Source organism: Podarcis raffonei, chromosome 15 (genome assembly GCF_027172205.1).
Source record: "Podarcis raffonei isolate rPodRaf1 chromosome 15, rPodRaf1.pri, whole genome shotgun sequence".
In the NCBI taxonomy this organism is placed as follows: Eukaryota; Metazoa; Chordata; class Lepidosauria; order Squamata; family Lacertidae; genus Podarcis; species Podarcis raffonei.
The window spans coordinates 7753847-7773112 of record NC_070616.1 but is presented as its reverse complement, the minus strand read 5'-3'; the positions used below and the strand labels follow the sequence as shown (position 1 = coordinate 7773112).

At 43.8% G+C, this 19266-nt stretch overlaps 1 protein-coding gene across 29 annotated transcripts in view; it reads left to right on the top strand.

The window, feature by feature from the left end:
- The window catches only part of MSI2 (musashi RNA binding protein 2), a 398612-nt gene that overhangs the window by 236516 nt on the left and 142830 nt on the right, over positions 1–19266 (top strand). The window contains exon 1 of one of the 29 annotated variants that reach the window (XM_053366601.1): positions 4792–4945. The exons of the other annotated variants lie outside the window; for them this stretch is intronic. Coding sequence (XP_053222576.1) covers positions 4807–4945 — 139 coding nt within the window. The 5' untranslated portion in view covers positions 4792–4806. Of the gene's footprint in view, positions 1–4791; positions 4946–19266 lie in introns of those variants that run through there. 29 annotated transcript variants of the gene reach the window in all.

The window sequence follows — 19266 nt, the reverse complement described above, 5'->3', positions numbered from 1 at the left end:
TTGCTGTTACATACCCTAGGGAAAGCTTTTCAGATGTGACAATGAAGTGTGCTACCAGTTTTAATTCAGAAAAAAGTGCTTTGCTTATCAGGAGTTTGGGAAATGTTGCATTAATTGCTTTGATGCCTGACCAAATCAAGACAAGTATTAGAAATAGGAATGTCCTTTATTTCAGTGGGAAGGGAGGAAAGGAAAACATATTATCAGTCTTGAGGCTGCGGCGGCGGGGGGGGGGGGGAGAGTATATTCAGGGCTACCTTTTATTCTGACAGTTGTGGGTAAGCCTCTAGCTAAGAAAGGTTATCACATAGTTAGGGTACTTCTGCATGACTTAGCTAAAATTTATTGCAAATGTAGTTCAGGGAATCCTAATCACTACAGAAATCTGGCATTTATACACCTCTCTGAAAAATGGGGTGAGGGCTCAAAGTGCACGTCTACAACTGCTAGAGAATTGAAGTTTGGTGTATGCCCAGTCCAAAATGATTTATTGATTATTAGAAAAGACTGATAGGAGACATTTTAAAATCTAACCTGGGACATGGAATTGGCATGGAATACGGCAAGCCAAATGGCACACAGGCTGGGTCAATGGGAACTCTGTTGCCTCGTCAAACAATACCAGCCTGCCCTGCCAAATGAGGGTGAATTTAGCTTTATGAGTGTGTGTGAACATATGTGGCAAGGGGCTTCTTCTTCTTCTTCTTCTTCTTCTTCTTCTTCTTCTTCTTCTTCTTCTTCTTGTTACATTTTAAAACTGCAGACTCCATTGATGGTCTTAGTATTAGAACTCCGACAGCTGCCATCATCCTGCACCCTTTGCGTACCTTCATGCTCATTGAATTATTTCCCCTGAAATTCTATAAAATGACTTCCCCTTGATTTACCATCCTATTTTATATATAAAACTTAACAGTAAAACAACTCGTAGATTATCCCTGGCTGCTGTATGCCTACCTGAATAGGAAGTCTAGCATTACTTTCCATAAAATTGCACCCCAGGTTTTCACTGTCTTCTGCGGAAAGGGACATAGGAAGCTGCTTTATACTGACTCATATCAGTATTGTCTACACTGACTGGCAGCAGCTCTCCCGGATTTCAGACAGGGAGTCTTTCCCAGGCCTACCTGGAGATGCTGAGGGTTAAATCCGGGGCCTTCTGCATGTAAGGCCGCTGCTGTGCCACAAAGCTACAGCCCCGCTCCTGCTGTAGCTATGGATGGAAGTCCTTGCCTATATGTGAGTGCAAATATGAAGCTATGAGTGAGTTAAGGGAAGCAGATTCAGGAGCAAGAGTTGCTTATCAAAAATTAATAGAAAACTTGTGCACACTTGCCTGTCCACACTTCTGATGAAAAGAAGCCAGGATTAATTTCTTTTTATTGATTGCATTTATTTCCAAAGTATTTTTATTTTTTTTAGAATTCACTGTGCTGTATAAATAAATGCATACTGCTTTGTTGATACGCATTGGCTTGTTACCCATAAAAATTCAAATGGGGGAGCAAAGACCATCTGTGTCCATTCCTTAAAAAGCGCCCTGTGCTTAGATAATTTGCAATGGATTAATTGATAATAAAGTGGAAGGGAAGATCTTCCCTTAGTTAGCGAGGGAAGGGGGCAGGAGAGGCTGATCTATCCTGCCTTTCAATTTGTCAAGCTTTCTCTCAAAGATGTGCCAGGGAAGAAAGGGTAATTAATAGGTTTGGAGTCATTTCCGACATGTCAGTATTTCTGCCTTGCTTCCAAGTGATAATGTTCACTGGCTCCAGGCCTCGAGGGAGCCTTCCGTCTTATTAACTTGTCTAGGAGAAACTGGGGGTGGGGACAGCTTAGTCCGCTGGGGTGATGTGAAGTGAAGAGTTGCAGCATAGTGCGCTATCAACACCAGCCCTCTCTTTGTGCATATGCGAGTGATCAATATTAATATTAATCCGCTTAGAGGTAGCCAATTGTGCTCTGGGCTGCCCTCCCTTGTCGCAGGACTTTTTGCTGCATTTGGATGCTGGGATGTATCCACTATTAGCTTCCTTTGTGGAAACACTGAGGATCAGTGCTGTTTTGGACCTAAGCCAGCCACCATATTTCATCTTTGGAAGTCATTCTCTTTCCTTCCCTCCCCCATCAGCTGGCCTAGTGTCTCCTGGGTGGCCACACACACTTGTGCATGGCTTAGCTCCCGTGCTTAAAGTCATTTGGAGTGACCTGTTCCCTTCTTGTCAGTCAGCCTCTTTATTATTTAACTTTAACTGCTCATCACATAAAACGAGATTAAATAAGGAGTGAAACTGTGACGACGAAAACTGCTGCAGATGTCTTCTTGTGACACTTCAGCCTTGTTCAAGAGACACGTTAGTATCTAGCAAGTGCATGGAGGGGGAGAGCAGGATTGGTTATGCTGGTCTTGCCCCGGACCTCCTTGTCTTCAGTTTGCATGTGCGTAGGCCCTGTGTAAACATTCAGCTGAATGTGCAGATACGGCATGTGCAGGTATGTGCAGGGTCATGCTTGCATACCCTCCAACATTTCTCTGATGAAAATAAGGACATCCTATTCTACACCAGGAAACTTCTCCCACGTCTGATCTCCCCCACACATAGGCATCATATATGCATCTACACCTGTCAACTTCAGCCAATTACAGCCTCTCTCCCGAACCTACCTCACAGGATTGTTGTAAAGAAAAAATGTACCGTGGTACCTCAGGTTACAGATGCTTCAGGTTACAGACTCCGCTAACCCAGAAATAGTACCTCGGGTTAAGAACTTTGCTTCAGGTTGAGAACAGAAATCGTGCTCTGGCGGTGCGGCGGCAGCAGGAGGCTCCAATAGCTAAAGCAGTGCTTCAGGTTAAGTACAGTTTCAGGTTAAGAACAGACCTCCAGAACGAATTAAGTTCTTAACCTGAGGTACCACTGTACAGGGGAAGGGATCATGTACAACACCTTCCACAGACAAATTGAATGAAATAAGAGTTTAACTGTAAGCTGCCTTGACTCCCTGTAAGGGAAAAATGTGGAGGGAAACAACTACATAGAAGAAGAAGAAGAAGAAGAAGAAGAAGAAGAAGAAGAAGATCATCAGAGAGTACAATAAAGAAATAAATACTCCTTCATTTCATTCAGGGATTTTATTTTCAGGATGTAAAGGACTTTGGTTTTGTATCTACACACACAACTTTAATTGTTCTCTGAGACAAGGGGAGGAAAAAGGGAAATAGGAACATTGCAGGACAGCTTCTGTAATTCTGGGACTGTCCCTGGAAAACCGGGACACTTGGAGTGTTTGCATTGACTGTGGACCCCCTTTCTTTCACTTCCACTGAATACAAGTATGCTTACTAAATAGGGGCGACTTTACTAAATAGGGGCGACTGTTCTCTCTCTCTCTCTCTCTCTTTCTCTCCCCCCCCCCAATGTGTTGCTGGTTTTGTAGGAGAGGGTAGGACAGTGGCTTTGCCTCTTACGCTGATGTGCCACATAAATGGAACCTTATGATTTATGGTTATATCTGTTTATGGGTAAATCTGCACACATGCCACACACCGGAAGAACTCAAGCAAGTGTCTAGTGAGAGTGCTTTATTTTATTCTGGAGCCATTGGTTAAGGTCAGTTCAAACTCTGGCTGTTTTCAGAAGGGATGTATCCTTACAATGTCACTAGTCTGTGTTTTGTGCATTCAGATACTAACTTTTTTGTACTCTTAGACACTGGCAGAGGAAGAGGAGTGCACCACCCCCGGCAGCGCAATCCCGACAGGGTGCCATCGCGGCTGCCCCCACAAGCGGTGCACCAGCTGCGCCCCCGCCTGCTCTCCACCCCCCCACCCCACCCCCGGTGCCGGAGCATGAAGCTCCTCCACTGCTCTTAGAAGTTCTGCACCCATAGTTTTCTAGCAAGGGAAAATCCCACGCACATCTGATGCGTATGTAGGAAATACAGTGGACCCTCGAGTTCAGTACCGCTCTGGATATGTAACTTTAAGGTTGCGAACGCAGCAAACCTGGAAGTGTATACTTCCGGGTTTCACTGCGCACGCATGCGCAGAAGCGTTTTGTCGTGCTGCATGCATGCACAGAAATGGCGCCTCCAGTTACAGACTTTTCAGGTTAAGTACAAACCCCCAGAACGAATTTAATTTGTATCCGGAGGGTCCACTATATAGTGAGCAGAAGTGGATAAAGTGAGCCAGTGTAGAAGAGTATCAGACCAGGAACAGGGAGGTGATAGGTACAAAGACCCACTTAGCCATGAAGGTTCCTAGGTGATCTTGAGCCAGCCACAAACACTCCATGTGGCCTTGCTCACAGAGTTGTGAGACTAAAATGGGAGAGCACCTCAAAGAGGTCCAGGGTAAAAATGGAATGGATGCAATTTAGAGAAAGAAAGTACATCTTTAAGGATGCCTCCTGCTTAGTGAAATGAAGTATCCAGATTTCTGTAAATTCATGCAAGTACAAAAATAGCAATTTTCTACATAATTTAGCATAATAAAAAACACAAAAGCCAAGTTTGAGACTCTTTGCTTTTAAATGACTGGGTGCCCACAGATGAAAGAATATGTCAAACAAATGAAAATGCCAGTAGGTGGCGTCCAGGCTTACACTGAACAGTTCTTGGCTTTTGGTTAGGCCAAGTGCGTCAGTCTTTTTGGTGCTGCAAAAGGCCTTTCTGTGCATACATTGATTGACATTAATGTGGCTTTAGAAAGGCTTGAGTGTGGCTGACAAAGGCTGTTTCTGTTGCTGGATCTGCTGTGCAGCCCCCCTGAGGCAATCTGCCGGCACTCCAGTGAGAACCAGCTATATGACAAGTTTGGACAGCAACTGGAGGCTGTGCTTTCTTGGTAATTGCCCCCGAATATTGGAGCCTCCTCCTAGAAGTCCAAGGAAAGTTTTATTTGCTGTCGTCCTTTTGATACCTTTATTTTTCACCAAGCCTTTGGGTAAGGATTGAACCTTCTGTGGCTCTTTGCTTTAATATTTCATATTACTGTGGATTTAAATATAGTTACATTTGCTTTTATTCTGCATTTTTTGTGTAATTCAGATTGAGCTTTTTGGAATAGTGGTATAAAACTGTTCTAATAAAATAAACAGGGAGAAGTAGTCACATCCCACCAGTAGAAGATAGGGCATAGTTTTTGTTAGATGAGATTAAGGCTGTGCTTATGGAACTGACAGTGGGTCCTTGTGGGCATCGTTGATCAAAGTAACAGAAGCATCCTGACTTAGCAAGACAGTAGCATGCCTTTTGGAAATGGTAGCTTCAAGATTTCCAGTGTCGTTAACATATTTCCAGCCTCTCCTCCCCCCCAAAGTTTTCAAGGGGGAGAACTAGTAGAGTTAATGGAATTGCACCCGAGACCAATGTATTTTACTGCCTGAAGTTGAGCCCAAATGACACTCACTCCCTACTAGGTTCAACATTTGAAAACATTTTTGTATATGGTGCAGACACTTACTTCCACCTTCATAGTATCATAGAAATGTAGAGTTGAAAGTGACCCCAAGGGTCAACTAGTCCAACCCCCTGAATCTCAGCTAAAGTATTCATGACAGATGGCCATCCAACCTCTGCTTAAAAACTTCCAAGGAAGGAGAGTCCTCCTTCTCCCGAGGGAGTCTCTTCCATTGTTGAACAACTCTTACTCTAAGAAAGTTCTTCCTGATGTTTAGTCTGAATCTCCTTTCTTAATCCATTGGTTCAAGTCCTGCCTTTCAGAGCAGGAAAAAACAAGCATGCTCCATCTTCCATATGACAGCCCTTGAAATATTTGAAGATGGCTATCATCTCTCAGGAAGGCTTGGTTTCCAGACAGTTGATTATCTTGGTCACCCTCCTCTGAGGGTATTCCAGTTTATCAGTATCCTTCTTAAATTGCGGTACCCAGGATTGGACACAGTACTGCAGGTGTGATCTGGCCATGGCAAAATAGAGTGATGCTATTAGTTCCCTTGATCGGGACACTACATTTCTGTTGATGCAGCCTAGAATAGCATTTGCTTTTTTGTGCTGCTCCATCACACTGTTGACTCATGTTAAGTCAACCCCTAGATCATTTTCACATGTACTACGGGCAAGTCAGGTGTCCACCATCTTATATTTGTGCACATTCTATTCTAGTGCACACTGATCTCTGTGTGTTTGCCAGTAGCTTTGCTACACGGAACCTGAAACAAACGTTCTAGATATCCAGGAATGTTTACTACTGTGGCATGTATCCCTATTGAATTTTTGTGTGTGTTGCCTATAGGCATCTCAGAATTAACATGTCCTATATTAGAGGATGGAAGAAGAATTTACAATGAGAGGTGCTTCTGATTTCAAAAATGATACACACACACCCCTATTGCATGGCTGCTAGATTGCCTGACCTGTGCTTTAATCCATAACAAGTCTTTCTTAACCTGTATTTTGTAGTGTGTATGTGCATTTTGGACAGTTCAGGAGTCACATCCACTTCTGTGAATGCTAAGGGGGGAAACTGCCTCTCTTTTCCTTGAAGCAGAAGTGAGGGTTGCAGGTAGCATTTCTTCCACAGCCCCTTAAGGAATAAAATGTTCTGAAGGGTAGCTTCCTCCCATGTGAACCTACCTTTGGAAGTCCTGCTGTGGTCCCTCCATTGTTTGTGGTACACTTAGATATTGCCCAGAGCAGGGCCTTCTCCACAGTGACCCCCAAAACATGTCACTTAGTTTTAGAATATCCAGACCAGATTCAGGGCAGCAACTGTAAAAGCCCTTCTTCTTGGAGAAGGAGAGTTGGTTTCAAAATAAATGGGAAGTGGAAGCAATGCCTCACTAGCTGCTCTTAAATTTGAGGATGATCCTGTAGTAGGAGGCAATTTCTGAGATACTCAGACTATTTAAGATTTATAGGTCAAAGGCTACAACTTGAGTTGCAGTCTGGGATTTCATAAGACATTATCTAGTCCAAAGTTTAATGTGACTTTGTAGTTGATGATAAGCTTTTGGTTGGGCAGGAGCACCTGTGCATTTTGTTCCTGCTGAAGAGCAGCAATTGACAGGTGAACCAAGTTTGGAGAGAACCATGTTTCCCCACTAATCCCAGGTTTGACTTGGGTAAGGAAAAGGCTGATGTGAACAAGACTGGAGAGATCCAATCTACACAATGCCTTTGTAGCATTTGATCATGATATCTGCAACTCCAAAACTGCCTCAGTATTGCATTGCCTAATTACTTGCACCTTTATACTCTACTTTCTCTCTCCAATCGTTTAGTGTTTAATCAGTTGGATTAACAAATGTTAAAAAGGAGCCCTGATTGATCAGATAGTTTTGTAGAATTAATGCAAGATTTATAAAAACTACAGATGACAGTCACCTTAAAAGGCATCCCCCTTTCTCTGACACACGCAAAATGAATTCCCGGTTTTCGTCATGTAAAAATGACTCTTACGCTTTTTGCTTCAAAACTGTCATCTTGTTAGTATGCAGATTTACGTCATTTCAATCAGTCAGTTCATTGACTAAAATTCATGTGATTAATCGATGGCAATTCCTTAGTGAATTGGCAGCCCGATGATATGATGCCTGGAAGACGATGTGGATGTAGGCAGAGCATGAATGTATGTCAAGGATAAGTGAGACGCTGTCCTGAGATAATCCTGGATGGAACTGATCTAATAATATACCTTGTACCATGTTGATTCTAAGTTGAGGAGCTCCGGCCTTTGTGACAGATGTGAGATTATATAATCACGATGCCCTGTTGATATCTGTATATTTACCCTTCCTTTTAAAAAGTGCATCAGCCATGAAGAAGAAAAATGACATTTCCTCAAGCTGTTGCTTGGTTTGTTCTTTTTTTTGTTTCATTGTTAAAATTGCAAACCTAGTTTTGGTTTTTTGGGGTAGTTATGCACAAGCTGTTTCCCCATTCTGTCTAGTTTCAACAGCACACTTGAAGTGACCAGAGAAATTGGTTAAGGTTGCAAGCATGTGCACACTTCCTTAAGAGTACGACCTGTTGAAAATGGTAGGCCTTAAGTCTGAGTAAAGATGTTCAGGGCTATGACTCTCAACTGCTGAACATCATGTGCAATACGATCCTGTACATATTTTCTCATTGAGCAAATCCCACTGTGTTTTGTGTGGGATTTACTCCCATGTTAAGTGTGTGTAGGGTTGCAACCCTAAATGGTACTAAAATTTGCCTCCCTTCTAAAAAATTAAGTTAATTAATCTACACTTACACATTAGGTTATTCCCCCCCTCCTTTGGCTCTCTGTCATATGCCATCTCTCAGCTCCACAGTGTGCTTCCCCTGCCTGCAATCAGTTATTAAAAAATGTTGCAGGAAAGAGCTAGTGTGAGAGCTAATTAAAACTTCACAATATTCAACAACAATTTAAAACGAGTTTTGATGGAAAGAACACGCGAGTATTAGGCCATTTTCTCCCCACTGCTCTTGATGGCTCATTCAAATGAAAGCGTATTTTGTATGTTCCAAAATAATCGTTTGTTCCATTATTACAATTTAGTTCTCAAATCTAGTGATGAATGTGATATTGGATTAAGCAGAAGTCTGTATGTGTGTGTTTTTTAAATGTATTTTTAAAAGTAAAAAACGAAAGAAGGGGAATTGAGGGGGGAGAAAGAGACTGCAGTGTATTATCACTGTGAAATGATAATTTAGCGTCTGCGGGTTTACTCTCCATCTCATGCACCATACTGAATTCTCCTAGCTAATTGCCTGCTGATTAGCTGAGAGACAGGCATTGCTAATGTCGGCCTTGAGCATCAAATTATCTACAGAGAAGTCTAAGACTTGCATTCTATTGCACAATTGGAGATGAGGTTGAGGAAAGAAGACAGGGACATTGCAGAGAGCAACCAGCGGCCTTACATATTTGGCCAGTTTAAGACATGGAAGTGCAGTAGGTAACCAGAAGACAGAAATCAGCTGGAGGTGAAATTGGAGCTTCCCTCTCTCCCTTCTCTTGTTTAAACAGAGGCGCTTCTGTGCCTCTTCTGTCGCTATCCATTGCCGCTGAGTGCAGGTGTGGAGGTTAATAGGAATAACTATCCCAGTTGACTAGTTTGCTGGGAGGATGCTTCATTGGCCTATGTAAGTTGAGAAGAAAATAAGGGAGGAGGAGAGGTTGTGGATACCCCCCACCCTTCATCCTTGCTTTGAGATGAAGGGTGCTGCCTAGGTCTGTCCAGAAAGCAGCTGGTTGCTCTTTTTCTCAATTGCAGATCAGCAGCGAGAGTGGGGTCCCCCCCCATCCTCCAATTCTTTGCCAAAGTGCAATTATTGGCCCTGCTCATTTATCAAGGGAAGGAGGCAAAATCATTCCACATTCATATTAACCTCTGTGGCTTGTTCGTCGTTGCAACAGGGCTGGGTGATGGAGGCTGTTTCTAAGAATCCACTCTTAACGTGGGCACCCAATGTACCTCATTTCATGCCAGTTCCTGTACATTAGAGATTGTAAATAAGGCAAGTTGTCTTGCTTACGCTGAAAACTGCCTTCACTTCAAGTGAAGGAGGACAGAATCCAGATGTTCTGGGTCCAACCAATGCTTGTTGAAGCTGCAAGATGCAGCTTACACTTGAGTGAAGCAAATGTTGTGGGGTGGAAAAGGGTACACTGTTACGTGCCATTTGAATTGGAGATACAATGTCCAATTAAACAAATTTAAATAAATTTGCCCCTCCTTTTTGCTTTACAAGTGAAGGAAGTGCCTGCTGGTTTTATAGGGGTGTGAAAGAGATATGGGTGCTTAGAGCACATATTTCTTTTCTTGTACTTTGATTTTGACCACCAGGAACCCTGAGAGTAACCTAGTTTGTTTCCCTCTCCTTTCCCCCAGTTCCACTGCATTTATGTTCCTTTTACTTATTTAAAACACTTTAAAGCCACAATTTCGGGTAAATAAAATACAATTCAATCACAGGCATCAAATAATTAAAAGCCAGCCGTGATAATAAAACAGGCATTTAGCTCACAGAGTGGTAAAATCCAATCCATAATTGCAACCAAGAGCCATCAGGAACTCAGTAAATTCTATCTTAAGGAAAAACAGCAAAAACAAGTAGGTCTTGCATTCCTAAAGGCCTGTCATGATGGGGCCTGACAGACACTAAGCTGTCATTCTAGAAGCACGAGAACCTCATGGTGGCCGGCAATGGTGAAGAGCGTTTCATATAAGCTGATAGTTCCTGGCTCAGCTGAGCTACAAATGAAGTGTGTGGCATTCAGGAAGCCAGTAAATCAGCCATCTCACACAATAGCTATCACATGTAGATATAAAACACCTGGCCTGTTTTAGAAGGCCATTTTACAGCTGTTGCTCAGTGGTAGAGCACACCATTTGCTTTCAGAAGGCCCTGGTTTCAATCTCCAGGATTTCCTGCTAAAAGGATCTCAGGTAGCGGAACTGGGAAAAGCCCCGGGGGGGGGGGGAGGCGACTGGAGCACAAATGGCATGAAACTCTCTGTGAAGGCTTCCAAACATGTGCATCATTCAGCAGTGAATGTAACAGAGAGGGTTTTCCTTTTCTGCCTCCACTGCATCTAGAACTTTTCTGAGTGTTGTGGGATATGTCAACAGCTGCCCTGGGGGATGCTGACTCAAAATCACTGGAGTCCCGCTGTGACAAGTTTGTGAGGCACAATGGGCCTAGAGTTGCTCGCTCGCATGACTACTTTAATGCCATTGTTGTTGCAGGTGCAATGCATCATCTGATCTGGTTTTATGGGATCAGTTCCAGCTTTTGTGGACTGAGGATGCCGACAAGGTGCTTGCCAAACCAAACTTCTATGTATAGGTGTGGTGTCGGAGCTCTGTTGTGTCCTGCAAACTGCTCATTGGACAGGCTGGTCTGGGGTTGAAAAGGAAATCCCACCCCTTTATGTCTTGCTTGCCTGCCTGTGGAGATCTTCCACCATTGCCCAAGTAAAAGACTGCCCCACCCCAGAACCACCTGAGAATAACTCTGAGGAACTTTAGTCTGGCAAGTAAGGTAGCTTCCTGCGTTCGTATGTTCAGTAGGGGCAGATACAGATCTGTTGTACAGTAAAACTACCACTTTCCATGCAGAAGGACCTCAAGTTGCCAGACATTTTTTCCCTATTCCTTGGAGAGCTATTCCCAGTTGGGGTAGACCATCTGGCTGGGGCAGATGGGAGTTGCAGTGAAAAACATCTGAAGGGGCACCAGGTTGGTGAAGATTAGAGTAGATATTGCTAGGCTAGGGAGAAATGTATGGAGGGGGCAGACCTCACCTAGGGGGACTAAATGCCGCCTCAGGAAAGCAAGTCCACAGGTATGGGGTGTGAGGGGCCAACTGCTTTGGTGGCTTGGGCTGCAGAGTGTAGATTGATGTCAGAACAGGCTAATAGAAGTTTTTTAAACCTACCTTACCCACCCCCACCCTCTTCCCTCTGTGGAAGAACTTTGCCTCAAGCATTCAAAGCACTTGTTCCTAAATTGACTAGTTAGCCTCAATGGTAAGAATTACCTCACTGAAGTCAGCCAGCACCCTAATCTGGACTGAGTGGCTTTGTGGAAGTGGGGAGTGGGAATGATGAGATTCAAATACCTCCTTTTTCTCTTGAAATAAGTCAGAGATGTTTCCTTTTTAAGTTGTGAGAATTAACACCATTTCCCAAAAGTGCAAAAAGCTGCAGATAGGTGACTCCCCCCCCCCCGCACTTCCTTTTCACCAGCTGTCTTTTTGAACTTGATTTGAAACACACTGAAAATATCTCTCTTTGTGATCTATTGAAAGTTTCCATTATTGACTGGTAGAAAGATTTGCTCCCCCTCCCCTTTTGGTTTTGCTTGTGGGCAAAAGATAATTGTAAAAAGTCCTGTGTTTATCTCAAGAGAGCAGTGTGGTCAAAGTAGCAGAGGGAGGCAGTTGCCTCAGGCCAGCTTTGATTGATGGCTTGAAAACTTTCTTTGCAAATATATATATCTCACCACAGTTTTTATATCAACCATCTTGAGGGGAAAGTATCTTGGTTTTTTTGGGGGGGGTATTTAAGGCAACTTAACTAATTAGGGGACGCGGGTGGCTCTGTGGGTAAAACCTCAGCACCTAGGACTTGCCGATCATCAGGTCGGCGGTTCGAATCCCCGCGGCGGGGTGCGCTCCCGTTGCTCGGTCCCAGCGCCTGCCAACCTAGCAGTTCGAAAGCACCCCCGGGTGCAAGTAGATAAATAGGGACCGCTTACCAGCGGGAAGGTAAACGGCGTTCCGTGTGCTGCGCTGACTCGCCAGATGCAGCTAGTCATGCTGGCCACGTGACCCGGAAGCGTCTGCGGACAGCGCTGGCCCCTGGCCTCTTAAGTGAGATGGGCGCACAACCCTAGAGTCGGACACGACTGGCCCGTACGGGCTGGGGTACCTTTACCTTTTACCTAACTAATTTCAAAAGAGTGAGGAAGGATTGGGCCCAATCCTTTGCATTTGAGCTCTCACAACACACTCAGCCACCCCTGTATCTCAATGGTTTGTTGTTCCTGGTAAACCATTGTTCCTATTTCTTGCCTCTTGGGGAATTTTTTTTTGGGGGGGTCATCATTCTCTCTAAGAGCAGGAAAGTTTTTAACTTAAGGTGTTTCTAAAATTAAAAGTTTTTTTTTCTAAAATACAAAGTGGTCTAATAAGCATCTGTGAGCTTCCAATAGAATATTGTGGTGCCAGTGGGGGAGGAGGAGCAAAAAGGTGGAAATCAACCTGCTCATGCTCCAAACTGCTCATTAGGGGTTTTCAACCCTCCTCCCTGAACTATATGGGAATGTTTCATGCGTGACGCAGCAATAAAACTTCTAGCACGTTTGCAAAGCTAAGCGGGGCTCGGTATGGTTTCATACGGGATGGAGGACCATGTGTTAAGATTCTTGCATTGCAAGGGGTTGGACTACATGGCCCTCGGGGTCCCTTCCGACTCTGCATTTCTAAGTCGTAGAGAGGAGAGCAAAAAGGAAACTGTTCCTTTTCCGCTCTTCAGAATCCACTCTCTTGCCTGCTGTATAGCTATGAAATTCTAAGGCCTGAGCCGCACTCTTAACGCGCCACATCCTGGCTGTCTGCAGCCCCAAACAGCAACACTCATCCTAGCAAGTAGGGATGCGCTGCAACATTTTATCACAGGCACCATGTTTTTAAAAAGTGCAAGTATAGTATGTTTTTTTTATTGGGTTAATGGGAAATGAGTTAGCTCTTTTTGGTGACAGGCTTGTGTTAATTTGCAGTGGGTAGTTGCACCCTAAAATCAAGGAGAAAGTGGTAGCTTTTGCGGGCAGGTGGGGGTGGAATGGCTGAGGCTGCTTTTTGGCTACTGAGGTGGTGAGGACTTTGTCAGCCTACAGGATAATTGCTTTTCCCAACTTCTAAATTATCTCTCTAGAGGCCTGGCATAAAAATTTATGGATGCTTAACAGTTCTCACATATGTAAATAAAGATTGGAAACTAATTGGTCTATGCAAAGCGAGAGGAAAGGGTGGTGCTGAGGCACCAAGAGCTGTTGTAACATGGATTCACAACAATCCATCTCCATGGATTCATTTCACTTAAAATATATTGGTCAGATGTTTTTGTCCTGCTTTGAGGACTAAAAGGTGGGCTGCACCAGCTATTAAGAACATTGCCCTCGAATTGCCCTCTGCTAACGGATTTCTGTAATCCAAACCTTGGAGGCAGACAAAAGGTGGGGCGATTGGATTTACTTCCTCCAGCTCACACAGCAGGATTGCATTCAAGTTAAGGTACTTCAAAACCCTTTAGATGGCTTTCAAAGGCTTTGACACCAATAAGTAATTACAATTACCGATTTCCCCGCCACCTCTCCAAAGTGTTTAAAAGTAATTAAAAATGGTTCTCCTTGGACCACCTCAACTTATGCTACGGCTAGAAATGTAGCTGGGCAGAACTGGCAGTACAGCCCATATTGTGCTCTGCTTATAAAAAGAAAGGGTTGCCACCAAAGTCTACCTGAAGTGGAATTGAAGGTGGATTTGAATCTCCCCCTCCTCCCCATGAATTCTGTAAACAAACATGCATACATTTATCTAACACATTTTTAACCCACTTCAGCCAAAAGGGCTCCCTGAGAGACTTACAAATCACTGTTTTTAAAAGAAGCAGCCTTTGTCCCTCAGACTTACAATCTGAAATATGTGAAGCAAAAGGAAAAGCAGATGGGGAGGGAAAAGGAAAGTGAGCAAGCTCAAGCACTACTTTCTTAGGAGAGCTAACAGAGCGGGCCTGCTTCCCAACTCTCCCCCACTCCCTCAGCATGACAAAATGGCTGCTGCTACTTGACAGCTGAGGAAGAGGCAAATACAGGTGTTCTCAGATCTGCTGGTGTGGCCTGGTTTCCCATCTCTCCTTTGCTCTGTAGCGCAGTGGAATATGACCTGGATTCTGTCTCGCCCGTTAGTGCTTAACTTAACTGTTTTAATGCATCTAGAGTTCTGGGCACTAGAGTGCCCTTGAAGTGGTCTAAACCAGAAATGGAGCCCACCTGCACAACAGCACCAAGAGTCTCTCTAATGCACTAATATTGGATGCAACTCTAGGGGCATTAAATGCTGTAGGAGCTGTGCAGCAGCAACACCCTATCACACTCTGCTGTCAACTCCAGCTTCTTTAAGATTCAGGAAGCCACCTAGGAGCTTGGGGAAATTTCAGTCACACTTGTGTTTGTAAAGAACTCTGGGGTTTTTAAAAGGCAGCCTTGAACCATAACTGCAAACTATGCTGTACTGCTTTTGAAAACAAAAACAAAAAAGAGGCAAAAAAAAACATAAATAGAGGAGCCCTGCTGGACCAGGGCAAAGATCCATCTGGTATGACCTGTTGCTCCTCCTAGTGCCCAATCACAAGCCTTCAAAACCTCACAAGAAGGATGCGAAGGCCTCCCTTGTTTGCCCCCAGCATCTAGTATTCAGAGATGTACTGACTCTGAACCTGGAGGTTTTATTTTGCTACTTTGGCCATTGAGAAGACAGTTTTCCTGTGCAAGAGTCTTAAATATGTCAACAGATAAAGTCCCATTCTGCCGCTGGATATCACTCTTAAAGCATTTTTAAATTCAGGTTGGACTTGCCATCAGGTGACCATTCTGTCTCCCACCCCCTGACATATCCTGTCCCACGGAATCCCTATTAGACTGGCAAGCGGTGAAAAAGAACAGCAGAAGATCAGCCTTTCAGGGAAAAGGGTGCCTCATTTTGCTTGGCATTTTTAATAAAATTCCTGAAGTATGTCAGAATTAGCCGCCTTTTCTAGGACGCTTGGTGATTTATTTTGTTAAAGCGAGGCATTATTCATAATTATGTGGTTTTATGAGGAGTGTGCCGAGCAGTATCCTTCCAGCACAAGGCTGTGGGAGACGGAGCAGTATTTAAATAAGAGCCCTGGGGAAAGGGCATGCTTACATTTCACAGTAGAAGATCCACGCAGTTGTCGTCTCAGCCTATTGAACCACCACATAATTACCCCCATTCAGCACTTTGGCTTGCCTTCTTATTAGCTGTCCATCACGTTCCGATGGGGAGAATCACAATATTTAAAATAACACAGATCGTTGGACAGCACTGAGTGTTGGATGGCATTGAACTTTGTAAATGCAGTTAATGGCAGGTCTTCCAGATATAATGCATGGAGCACCAGCATGGCACATGGGATCAAGTGTTGGGTTGGGAGGCATAGCAAGTCTGGTTGCAAAAAAATATTTGGGTGGACCGAGACAGTGCTCTCTCCGCTGAAATGTTTGTGGGGGAAATGGTGATACATCCTAAGGTGTGATGACTTGTGATTTTAAAGCAACCATAACTGATTTCCCTAAGGGGCTTAACCCAACCTTATATTTAAGCTCTGTGTCAATTTTCTTTTTCAAAATAAGAAGGCAGCGTTGACTGGGAAAGCTCCTATGTTCCAAGTGCTGAAAATAGCCTCTCCCATTATTTTGGCCCTGGGGCTAGAGCAGCAGGTACGCCTGTGGCTCCTGGCTCAATGCAGACTGACTGAAGACAGCTATGTTATCTGTCCACTCATCAGGCCTTCCTTGGCTGTTAATGCTGATGTTTTGTTCAAGTTCTGCAATAGCCACAGGAAAGAGCAGGTGCCCACTACTCTCACTTGGGCTAATGGCAACCAGGGAGAGGTGTCATCACACATTTCTGTCCCTTGATGTGGGGGCATTTCTCTTGCTGCTCCTGCCCCATCCCACCAGCAGTAGTGACTAAAGCAGTCAGAATGTGTTCACGTGCGTTGGCTACTCTCCAACAGATTATACTGTTGTTGCTTCACTGCTGTGGAGGAAAACACAACCCACGGGAAGATCAAGACCAGGCAGTTTCATATCCAGCAGTATCAGGGCAGTGCATTCTCAAGTCATTGCTGTCTTAAGATCAGATTTTCTGACCAAAATAATCCTCCTCCCTTCAGCTTCTAACCCAAATAAGTCCTTCTCTTGCTTCTTGCTCTGCACCCATGGATTTAACTACTTCCCTTTGCGACTCTGGGTTGGAGACTTCAAAACCCAAGATCTAACAATCCTTTGACATGGTCTCTGTAGGGAGTTGCCTTTTCACATTCAAACGTATTTGACAGGAAGTGTGTAATGGCTTCTGCTGTGAGCGAAAATGGAGCCTTATGGGTTCTTTCTAAGTTTGGGATGCTGGGAAGTGCAGGGTCATAGATTTGGGCCTGGGCAAGACAGCACAGAGAAGGCTGTGAAAACACTTCAGGAAGATAGCACTGAGTGTACTCGTAATGTATTCACTTCTCTTTCTGCTTCCCTGCAGGTGATAGTTGGTCTTGTAAGTTGTTCTTTAACTTTGGGTTTCCCCGAAGATGTTCAGTAAATGTTTAATGGAGAACCATAATGAAAGTCAGCTTTATGATCATTGAGCTCAGTAGATATGTCTAATATTATTTAGACTTATAACTGTAGTTCAGGGATGGGGAAATTGTAGCCCTGCAGCTGTAGTTGGGACTTCAGTTCCCTTCAGCCCCAGCCAGTGCCTAACGATAAGGGATGATAAAAGTTATAGTCCAACAACATTTAGAGGGCCAGAAGTTCCACAGATGTGTCATATATAGTTGATCCCACAGAAGCATGGAATGTGACTTCTGATTACTGATGTAGGGTTTCTAGAAAATTTTGAATTGGAAAGTATATCACATAAGTCATGGCAATCTTGTATACCATGTGTTACTAACTCTGTAGGACTTTCAGCCATTTTGTGTTTGGTTGTAAAATCGTTGCTTTTCTTTTAGAGACTCTGCTGCATAGGAGAGTCAAAAGTTCACAGGAAGGTTAAAAGTTAAAGCTTGGGTAGTGATTATTGGGCAGTCCTTGAGCCAAAATCTTGATTCTCCACTAAGTCCCTGATTAGTCCTGAAAACAAAGAACAAAACAAGGTTTGGAGGCAAGGAAACTGGGGTGGTGGTGGTGGTAAAGAAGGGGTCTAGCTAAAGTGTGAGTGACAGGCAGACAGAAAAGCCCACTGACATCACTGTCCATCAAAGGAGCAGCATGTCTTGGAGAAGTGTGGTATGGATCAGCCTCCTGGAAATGTCTGAAAAAGCTGAATTGGTGTGGCATGGAGCTTGAAGCAACCTCCTGGGCAGAATGCTGAAAAAAGTTCACTGTGCTTTAGGGAATAATTCTAACACAGCACCTCCCTGAATGTGAAGGGGACTTTTCACAAAGGGGCCAGACTTAAATTTTGTAATGAACGGCACAGGTGGAGAGCTCCTGAGACACCCTGAGCTGAGTTAATTAAATGTCATGCCATAGGGTGAAATCCTAACCATGGGGCATTTCTGTTTGTTCAATCTATTTCTGGCTCTACCCTTTGCTGAAAAACGAGTGAACTTGGAAGTTCTCTGGAAATATAAAATGGAGTACGCCTAACAGTTTATTAGCAATGGGCCCTCGTCCTTGTTGAAAGGGGACTGGCCTGGACTTGTTCAGGAAATGCAAAAGGATACTTCATTTAATTAGTATGAGGTATGGCTGCTGGCTGATACTCATTTTTACTGGCTGAGTGGAAGGTGTTGCTTCCATTAGACATGGTACTGGATTCTGAAATTAGTTGGAGCATAGTGCAACCTCATGCTTAAAACAAGTGCTGGGATTTTCACACAATAGGGGCTTTCCCTCTCTGCCACAATTATACTCTCAATGGCACAAGCAGTCCTCAGCATGTGAAGTGTTACAGCTGAATCATAGAATTGTAGATTTGGAAGGGTGTACCAGGGGTCATCCAGTCCAACCCCCTGTAATGCAGGAATCCTGTCCACAGCTGTCTCTGGGTGGGCTCCAACCACAAACCTTCTGCTTAACAGCTAGATGCACTGACCCATTGCACCACCAAGTTTCCAAAAGGTGGGAGGGAGCAAAAATAAAATAAAGATGTCCACACTTGGTGGCACCTTGAAGGTAACAAGAAGAGGGGTTGGTTGGTTGGTTGGTTGGCTGGCTGGCTGGCTTCCTGCCCTCTCACAGTGCAGGCTACAAACTGCCCTACCACACCTTATTAATTTGTTACGCAAAATAAATATCTGACTTTTTTCCAGTAGCCATAAATAGATGAACTGAAATATTTGATGAAGAAAATGCATGCTTCCTGGGGAGACTCACCTGGGGGGAAATGTTAATTACAGCTTTGATTTTAGATTTGACCAGTATTGTATCATTTCAGCTTCCCCAGTTCAACTCGTATTGTACTCATTAATTATGTTACTAATTAACTGTGTGACCCAATGCATTCTGAAAACTGCTCTTATCTTGGTTAAATTAATACAGTTTTGACATATGCTCCTCCTCCTTTTTAGTGTACTTCTAAGTTTTTTTTTTGAGAACCATCCAGGTAGCTTTGTTGAATAAGTGGTAAGTAAATGTCAGGTTGAAATAAAATAAACTAAAACTAGAAAACTGTCCTTGGAAAAACTAAAAGAGGGGAAATTTCTGTTCCACAATATTTTCCACCCTGAACCAGCGATTCTTATGCAGAATTATCCCCAAATGTAGAGAATTTTTGGAAACATGTAAGCAGTATATGTTGTCAACTTTGAGACTCAAGGGGATAAGACAGAATTTCCCCCAAGGCTGAGATGTCAGTATCCAGCACAGTTCCTTCCGTAGATGTAGAGGTAACATTTCTGGCTACTTAACCACACTTAAGCAATCAAGAGTGTTAGCCTGCTCCAGCCTTTTTGTCTGCACCCCAGTTGGCCTTTGCTGGCCTCGTGATTATTGGGTTGATTTA